Source organism: Babylonia areolata, chromosome 28 (genome assembly GCF_041734735.1).
Source record: "Babylonia areolata isolate BAREFJ2019XMU chromosome 28, ASM4173473v1, whole genome shotgun sequence".
Classification (NCBI taxonomy): domain Eukaryota; kingdom Metazoa; phylum Mollusca; class Gastropoda; order Neogastropoda; family Buccinidae; genus Babylonia; species Babylonia areolata.
In genome coordinates, this window is record NC_134903.1 from 27,092,785 (window position 1) to 27,102,925 (window position 10,141).

The following is a 10,141-nucleotide window of genomic DNA, read 5'->3' on the forward strand; positions in this document are numbered from 1 at the left end:
CTGTATAATGCTCTCAAGTTGCATTCATTTAAAAATTTGTAGTAATTTTGAAGAAGATGATCAGCCTAGACCACTGGTAACTTATTGTGGCTGCAACTTCAATATTTTTTTCAAAAACAAAAATTTTGAAGAAGTCTCATCTGCAGCATGCACCCTTTTTTAATGAGAAAATCAGGTATCATTCCTTTTCTGCCAACTTTAGAGGGAAGTTTTAAGGTTGATTTTAATTTATTTTGAAAGCTGACATTTCACTTAATACACACACAAAATTTCATGGTCCTACTTGTGACAGTTACTGAAATATTCATCTTTGCAGCATGCTACCCCAATAAACAGTCTTTTTTCCACTGGTCAAATTGAAGATTTTTCAAAGTTTGAGACTCTGATACTTAAAATTCAGTCAACTGTCCTGCCTGAAAAAAATTCAGTGCACTTTCTGTGATGTAATCTGCAAGATATTTTATTTTGAAATGCAACTGTCTATTCGTTTCAGTGCTGTAGACCTTCAAAGTTGCTATTCTGTACACATTGACACGTCTTGATTTTCTATTTCCTCCTACTTTGACAGACATATTTTCCAGTTTCTTTGCTGCTGAAGTGTTAGTGTTTTCTTGTGCAATATACCATTATCATATGGTTTTTAAAAGTATATGAGTTTTCATTACAGTACCCTCATGGACAGTATAATATAACTGTGAAAATGTGAGAATATTAAGTACTAACAGCATGTACGCATCGTCACATCTTTAAAATGGAATATCTTCAGAACCAATCAAGATATTCACTTACTTTTTTTTTTGTTTTTCTTATATTGTCATGTTGTTTGCCAAAAATCACATTTCAGTCATTGTAATGAATATTTAAATTTTCACTGCCGCCACCTACACAAATGTCTTTTAACTCCAAAAGTATAGCGAGGCAACATTTGCAGATCTAATCATCTTGCAGCTAAAATGACTTTTTTGCCTCCTTTGAGCATATTACAAAAATTAAAAACCGATTTTGGAGACAAATACTTTTCAGGAACATATCTGTTTCGTAACTGATCATAATTGGGACATTCCATTATAAAATGAAACTCATCACCAATCACAGACATCGTGGTATGCCTTTGTGTCTCCCTGTTTCTATTCCCAGCTTATGATTACTACTTCGAAATCTGAAGAAGCTGATAACGTAATTATCAGGCATTTGACTTTATATATGTTTCTCTACCAAATCCACTTTTGAAATTTCGATAAAACAAAACATTTACTACTGGCCTCTAAACACAGTACCGTTGTGTGTGTGACAGCGTCAGTGGCTGGACATTCTGGAGGACACCAAGAAGAAGAAGGCCCTCAAGGACAAGCAGAAGAAAGAAGCGACCAATCGTCTCTCCGATCAGCTGAGCCCCTCCCCTCTCTCGCCCACCGGGGACAAGTGCATCCTCCCTGGCTGTGAGTGTGGATGTGTAGAGGTTCTGTTTGCCATTGTTTTGTTGGGTTTTTTTGCCATGAGGTGCAGATGTGTAGAGGTTCTGTTTGCCATTGTTTTGTTGGGGGGGGTTTGCCATGAGGTGCAGATGTGTAGAGGTTCTGTTTGCCATTGTTTTGTTGGGGTTTTTTTTTGCCATGAGGTGCAGATGTGTAGAGGTTCTGTTTGCCATTGTTTTGTTGAGTTTTTTTTTGCCATGAGGTGCAGATGTGTAGAGGTTCTGTTTGCCATTGTTTTGTTGAGTTTTTTTTTGCCATGAGGTACAGATGTGTAGAGGTTCTGTTTGCCATTGTTTTGTTGAGTTTTTTTTTGCCATGAGGTACAGATGTGTAGAGGTTCTGTTTGCCATTGTTTTGTTGGGGTTTTTTACCATGAGGTGCAGATGTGTAGAGGTTCTGTTTGCCATTGTTTTGTTGGGGTTTTTTACCATGAGGTGCAGATGTGTAGAGGTTCTGTTTGCCATTGTTTTGTTGGGGTTTTTTACCATGAGGTGCAGATGTGTAGAGGTTCTGTTTGCCATTGTTTTGTTGGGGGTTTTTTTGCCATGAGGTGCAGATGTGTAGAGGTTCTGTTTGCCATTGTTTTGTTGTTGTTTTTTTTGTTTCGGTTTTTTTTGTTTGTTTGTTGTTGTTTTTTGCCATGAGGTGCAAATGTGTAGAGGTTTTTGTTTGTGATTGTTTTGTTGTTCTTGTTGTTTTTGCCATGACGTGCAGATGTGTAGAGGTTCTGTTTGCCATTGTTTTGTTGGGGTTTTTTTGCCATGAGGTGCAGATGTGTAGAGGTTCTGTTTGCCATTGTTTTGTTGGGTTTTTTTTGCCATGACGTGCAGATGTGTAGAGGTTCTGTTTGCCATTGTTTTGTTGTTGTTTTTTGCCATGAGGTGCAGATGTGTAGAGGTTTTGTTTGCCATTGTTTTGTTGTTGTTTTTTGCCATGAGGTGCAGATGTGTAGAGGTTTTGTTTTGTGATTGTTTTGTTGTTGTTGTTGTTTTGCCATGAGGTGCAGATGTGTAGAGGTTTTGTTTTGTGATTGTTTTGTTGTTGTTGTTTTTTGCCATGAGGTGCAGATGTGTAGAGGTTTTGTTTGCCATTGTTTTGTTGTTGTTTTTTGCCATGAGGTGCAGATGTGTAGAGGTTTTGTTTTGTGATTGTTTTGTTGTTGTTGTTGTTTTGCCATGAGGTGCAGATGTGTAGAGGTTTTGTTTTGTGATTGTTTTGTTGTTGTTGTTTTTGCCATGAGGTGCAGATGGATGTGTAGAGGTTTTGTTTGTGATTGTTTTGTTATTTTTTGCCCTGAGGTGCAGATGGATGTGTAGAGGTTTTGTTTGCCATTGTTTTGTTATTTTTTGCCATGAGGTGCAGATGTGCAGAGGTTTTGTTTGTGATTGTTTTGTTGTTGTTGTTTTTGCCATGAGGTGCAGACGTGTAGAGGTTTTGTTTTGTGATTGTTTTGTTGTTGTTGTTGTTTGCCATGAGGTGCAGATGTGTAGAGGTTTTGTTTTGTGATTGTTTTGTTGTTGTTGTTGTTTGCCATGAGGTGCAGATGTGTAGAGGTTTTGTTTGTGATTGTTTTGTTGTTGTTGTTTGCCATGAGGTGCAGATGTGTAGAGGTTTTGTTTGTGATTGTTTTGTTGTTGTTGTTTGCCATGAGGTGCAGATGTGTAGAGGTTTTGTTTGTGATTGTTTTGTTGTTGTTGTTTGCCATGAGGTGCAGATGTGTAGAGGTTTTGTTTGTGAGTGTTTTGTTGTTACTTTTTTGTGGGATGGGTGGGGAGGGAGTGTTGTGGGGGTGGGGGGTGGGGGTGGAGAAGGTTGAATGTATTTAAATGTATTTGTATTTCTTTTTTTCACAACAGATTTCTCTGTGTGAAATTCGGGCTGCTCTCCCCAGGGAGAGCGCGTCGCTATACTACAGCGCCATCCATTTTTTTTGTTTTTTTTCCTGCGTGCTGTTTTTTTTTTATTTGTTTTTCCAATCGAAGTGGATTTGTCTACAGAATTTTGCCAGGAACAACCCTTTTGTTGCCGTGGGTTCTTTTATGTGCACTAAGTGCATGCTGCACACGGGACCTCAGTTTATCATCTCATACGAATGAGGGTGGGGATATGTCTTGAAATCGTCTGAGCGTTGGACTGTCAATCTGAGGGTCCCGGGTTCGAATCATGGTGACGGCGCCTGGTGGGTGAAGGGTGGAGATTTTTACGATCTCCCAGGTCAACATATGTGCAGACCTGCTAGTGCCTGAACCCCCTTCGTGTGTATATGCAAGCAGAGGATCAAATACGCACGTTAAAGATCCCGTAATGCATGTCAGCGTTCGGTGGGTTATGGAAACAAGAACATACCCAGCATGCACACATGGTGGGGTAAAAACGGTCATACATGTAAAAGCCCACTCGTCTGCATACGAGTGAACGTGGGAGTTGCAGCCTACGAACAAAGAAGAAGAAGTAACCTTGTCAAAACTCGGGACGTTTTGCAGCGGGCTCAAAAGAGGCTGCGGAGGAGGCGCCAGTTACCATGGACACCGATTTCCTGCAAGCTGATTGGCTGCAGGAGCTACCAGAAGATCTGGATATGTTGATCGCCCAGCGGAACTTTGAGGGGGCCGTGGACACCATCGACAGAGGTTTGGCTTTTTTTTTTCTTGCTTTTTATTTCTTTTTCTTCTTTTTTTTTCCCCCTTGCAGCGAAGGTTCTTTTCTTTAAAAAATGTACAGTGTATTCCTTTATCCTGCACAAAGGATTATAGATGCATAATTTTTTTTCCATATACATGACAGAAATACCTTCATGTATGCTAAAGTCATTGACGGGTGCAATAGCCAAATGGTTAAAGCGCTGGACTTTCAATCTGATGGTCCCGGGTTCGAATCTCATTGCACCTGGTGGGTAAAGGGTGGAGATTTTTCCGATCTCCCAGGTCAACATATGTGCAGACCTGCTAGTCCCTGAACCACCTTCATGTGTATGTGCACACAGAAGATCAAATACGCACATTAAAGATCCTGTAATCCATGTCAGCGTTCGGTGGGTCATGGAAACAAGAATATACCCAGCATGCACACCCCCGAAAACGGAGTATGGCTGCCTACATGGCGGGATAAATAAATAAAAAAAACGGTCATACACGTAAAATGTTACATGTCTGTTTGAGTGTGTATGTGTGTGCGTCTGAAATCTGATTGAATGACACAGGAAACGAATGATGAACGCCCAGTGGCAGCCGTCAGTCGGCTCTACCCAGGTAGGCAGCCTGTGGTGCAAATGTCCCCGTGTATGTAAAGCGCTTAGAGCTTGGTCTCTGACCGAGGATAGGCGCTATATAAGTATCCACATCAATCATTACATGAAAAAGACCAGGGTTGTTGTTTTTTTCGCTGCTGAACCTTTTTTTTTTTTTTTTTTTTTTTTAGCTGTCCCATCATCTGCACCGTTTCAGTGGCATTACTCCCACGCCGCTCATTTAGATTCCCCCATACACGGACACACCCGGGTTCGTCCGTCATAGTTCCAGCGTCGGCAGTCTGCAGGCAACCATCGATGTTAGGTCGCCAGGAGGCTACACACCAGAGGAGACCCTGCACTGTTGCTGAGTCACTTCGGTGGTGTTCAGTGGTGCCTGTTCTGTTTTAACGTACTTAGCACACCACCTTCTAAGCCCCCTACTAACTGCTCATCCTTTTACTCTCACACTCACACATACATAACTCACAAACGTGCGGACGGTGGGGTTACGGATTGAGACCTCTTCACCAAGAAGTGCTTTGTTTTTTTTAAGTGTGCATTTAATTACACATACTTAACCGTGACCCAACTAGTACAGACTCCGGCAGGGGTCTGACATTCCTGTCCTGTGCAAACTACTATCCGCCTATGCGGAGAAAAAGAGAGTAACTACGGCCGATAACCTCCCGGAAGTAGGTAACCTCCCCTTTGTTCCGCTAGCTAGTGCCCTCTTTTTCCGGCAGCCATCTCGACACCTGTTCCTGTGCTCCGCATACGGCTATGTTTTTTCGTATTTTTTTCTATCTGTTGACTCCTTGGTGTCCTTGTTGTTTGTCTAATTAGGCCTTCCAACAGGTCGCATGATTATGTAGCTCGATTGGGCGATCGGGCTAAAATTAAGGCGCGATCACAATCGATTCATGGACACTCTGGGCCCTCTACTTTGGGCCCGGTAAACAACAACACCGGCCTGCAGCCTCCACTTCCTCCTCTACCTCGGTGTTTTTTTTAAGTGTGCATTTCTTCTTGTTGTTTTTTCCACAGTGACCGAGTTTCTGAAGGATTGTCCCAAGGGTCCAGCCTTGAAGGAATTCAAGTGAGTGGGTTTGCTTGTTTGCTTGTTTGTTTGTTTGTTTGTTTGGCTGGTTTCAAAGGAGGAAGGTGGTAGAATGGTTGACTCTCTCCGGACGAAGGAATGTATGAGCATTCCTACATAAAATGTATTCGGTTTCAGACGACGGAATGGAATAGCATTTTCAAGAAATAAAAATCCATCACGCGCTGTACACGTGATTTTGTGATTAGCCAAGCAGAGTGCGCTGTTCTGGGTCACTCCACAATCGAATGGTATGATTGGTCAGCCTGCCATGTGTGGCCCGTCTTGCACACACGCTGACAAAGTCACTGACCGGTCGTCTGCTTGCGTGCCAGCCTGTCAGCAAAGCGGGCTCTTCTCAAAATGTTGTGAAGCAAACAAGGCAGCGATGGCAACGTTTTAGTGTTGCCAAAGTACTTGAAATGCTCCAAACTGAATGGTCGGACATTGAAGAGGTGGATGATGATGAAGAAGAAAGCGAATTTAATGCAGAAAGCGAGCATGGGTATGGTGATTTGGGGTGAAAAATTGGCAGTATTTTCTACATATGGCAAAACTGTAAAAATAAGATGAGAAATTTGTTGGGTTTTTTTTATATGTAATAGCTCAACACATAATAAACCAGTTCTGAAAGTTTCATTTTCTTACTCTGTATTTTGTATTTTTTGTAATTTTTTTTTTCCAAACCCTTACAAATGGGCTGTTTGTGGAGAAAAGCAAGGGAGAAAACTTGTCGTCCAGAGTGAGTGAAGACGTTGATGTGCCGGTACAGTGAGCGAAGACGTTGATGTGCCGGTACAGTGAGCGAAGACGTTGATGTGCCGGTACAGTGAGCGAAGACGTTGATGTGCCGGTACAGACGTTGATGTGCCGGTACAGTGAGTGAAGACGTTGATGTGCCGGTACAGTGAGCGAAGACGTTGATGTGCCAGTACAGTGAGCGAAGACGTTGATGTGCCAGTACAGTGAGTGAAGACATTGATGTGCCAGTACAGTGAGTGAAAACGTTGATGTGCCGGTACAGTGAGTGAAGACGTTGATGTGCCGGTACAGTGAGGGAAGACGTTGATGTGCCAGTACAGACGTTGATGTGCCAGTACAGTGAGTGAAGACGTTGATGTGCCGGTACAGTGAGTGAAGACATTGATGTGCCGGTACAGTGAGTGAAGACGTTGATGTGCCGGTACAGTGAGTGAAGACATTGATGTGCCGGTACAGTGAGGGAAGACATTGATGTGCCGGTACAGTGAGGGAAGACGTTGATGTGCCAGTACAGACGTTGATGTGCCGGTACAGTGAGTGAAGACGTTGATGTGCCGGTACAGTGAGTGAAGACGTTGATGTGCCGGTACAGTGAGTGAAGACGTTGATGTGCCGGTACAGACGTTGATGTGCCAGTACAGTGAGTGAAGACGTTGATGTGCCGGTACAGACGTTGATGTGCCAGTACAGTGAGTGAAGACGTTGATGTGCCGGTACAGTGAGTGAAGACGTTGATGTGCCGGTACAGTGAGCGAAGACGTTGATGTGCCGGTACAGACGTTGATGTGCCGGTACAGTGAGGGAAGACGTTGATGTGCCAGTACAGACGTTGATGTGCCGGTACAGACGTTAATGTGCCGGTACAGTGAGTGAAGACGTTGATGTGCCAGTACAGTGAGTGAAGACGTTGATGTGCCAGTACAGACGTTGATGTGCCAGTACAGTGAGTGAAGACGTTGATGTGCCAGTACAGTGAGTGAAGACGTTGATGTGCCGGTACAGACGTTGATGTGCCAGTACAGTGTGTGAAGACGTTGATGTGCCAGTACAGTGAGTGAAGACGTTGATGTGCCGGTACAGACGTTGATGTGCCGGTACAGTGAGTGAAGACGTTGATGTGCCGGTACAGTGAGTGAAGACGTTGATGTGCCGGTACAGTGAGTGAAGACGTTGATGTGCCGGTACAGTGAGTGAAGACGTTGATGTGCCAGTACAGTGAGTGAAGACGTTGATGTGCCGGTACAGTGAGTGAAGACGTTGATGTGCCGGTACAGTGAGTGAAGACGTTGATGTGCCGGTACAGTGAGTGAAGACGGTGATGTGCGGGTACAGTGTGTGAAGACGGTGATGTGCCGGTACAGTGAGTGAAGACGTTGATGTGCCAGTACAGACGTTGATGTGCCAGTACAGACGTTGATGTGCCGGTACAGTGTGTGAAGACGTTGATGTGCCAGTACAGACGTTGATGTGCCGGTACAGTGTGTGAAGACGTTGATGTGCCGGTACAGTGAGTGAAGACGTTGATGTGCCGGTACAGTGAGTGAAGACGTTGATGTGCCGGTACAGACGTTGATGTGCCGGTACAGTGAGTGAAGACGTTGATGTGCCGGTACAGTGAGTGAAGACGTTGATGTGCCGGTACAGTGAGTGAAGACGTTGATGTGCCGGTACAGTGAGTGAAGACGTTGATGTGCCGGTACAGTGAGTGAAGACGTTGATGTGCCGGTACAGTGTGTGAAGACGTTGATGTGCCGGTACAGTGTGTGTCTCAGGATCTGGGTTCAAATCCCGCTCTCAGCCTTTCTCCCAAGTGTGACTGGAAACTCAAACTGAACATCTAGTCGTTCGGATGAGACGATAAACCCAGGTCCCTATATGCAGCACGCAGTTGGTGCACTGGAAGAGAACCCAAGGCAACAAAAGTGTTGTCCTCTGGCAAAATTCTGTGGAAGATATCCGCTCTGATAGGTACACACACATGCAAGCACACACGTGCCTACATACACACTCACATGCAAACACACACATGCATGCACACATGTGCCTACATGCACACTCACATGCAAGCACACACATGCAAGCACACACGTGCCTACATGCACACTCACATGCAAACACACACATGCATGCACACATGTGCCTACATGCACACTCACATGCAAACACACACATGCATGCACACACGTGCCTACATGCACACTCACATGCTAACACACACATGCAAGCACACACGTGCCAACATGCACACTCACATGCAAACACACACATGCATGCACACATGTGCCTACATGCACACTCACATGCAAGCACACACATGCAAGCACACACGTGCCTACATGCACACTCACATGCAAACACACACATGCAAGCACACACGTGCCTACATGCACACTCACATGCAAACACACACATGCAAGCACACACGTGCCTACATGCACACTCACATGCAAACACACACATGCAAGCACACACGTGCCTACATACACACTCACATGCAAACACACACATGCATGCACACACGCACAAACACATGCATGTGTGCACGTGCACTCACACACATCGTGGACACACATGTTACACACACACACACACACACACACTTGCACAGACACATCACACATCACACACACACAAACACACACACACACACACATGCACACACACACACACATGCACACAAATACATCACACACACACACACACACATCACACACACACACACACACACACACACACACACACACATATCACCCCTACACTCTCACCCTCTCAACCCACCTGAACTGAACTGATACAATTTGATTAAAGGGGTTTTTTTTAATAAGTTTTTTTGGGGCAGTGTGAGAATTGACCATTTAGTCAAACAGCTGTTAAACAGATTGAATAGCGATTGACACTATTTTTGGTTGTTGTTTTTTTCGGGGTGGCAGGAGGGTGTGGGGGGTGGGGGCAGGGGGGGGGGGGGGGGGGGGAGGGGCAGGGGGAGAATCAAATATAGAGTCAAACATGGACAGATAGACTGGGTGGTGCTTCGCTCAGTGGCGACACAGTGTGTGTGTGTGTGTGTGTGTGTGTGTGTGAGAGAGTGTGTGAGTGTGTGTGTGTGTGTGTGCATGTGTGTTGTGTTGTGTGTGTGTGTGTGTGTGTGTGTGTGTGTGTGTGTGAGTGTGTGTGTTTGTGCGTGCATTATAATTTTATATACAATTTATTCCCTGGATGTTTTTATAAATGTATTGTTGTACAATACCTTATGGTCTTAATGTGTGTGCATGTGTGTTGTGTGTGTGCATGTGTGTGTGTGTGTGTGTGTGCATTTTACTTTTACATGATTTATTCCCTGGATGTTTTTATAAATGTATTGTTGTACAATACCTTATGGTCTTAATGTGTGTGTGTGTGTGTGTGTGTGTGCGTGCGCGCATGTCATTTTTAGTGATATATACCTTTTTTTTTTGTTGGATGTTTTCATTTGTAAATATTGTTGTGCAATACCCTATTGTCTTAACATGAGTATGTGTGTGTGGGGAGGGGGGGGGGGGGTTAGTCTATCGTCAGCTATTAGGAATTCTTATTTGACTA

General features: G+C 44.2%; 1 protein-coding gene across 1 annotated transcript in view; it reads left to right on the forward strand.

Moving 5' to 3' along the window:
- LOC143301840 (exocyst complex component 8-like) overlaps positions 1-10,141 on the forward strand; it is a 53,385-nt gene that overhangs the window by 17,710 nt on the left and 25,534 nt on the right. The window contains exons 7-9 of the mRNA XM_076616257.1: positions 1,295-1,439; positions 3,959-4,105; positions 5,749-5,800. Of these exons, the coding sequence (XP_076472372.1) occupies positions 1,295-1,439; positions 3,959-4,105; positions 5,749-5,800 (344 nt within the window). The remainder of the gene's footprint in view (positions 1-1,294; positions 1,440-3,958; positions 4,106-5,748; positions 5,801-10,141) is intronic.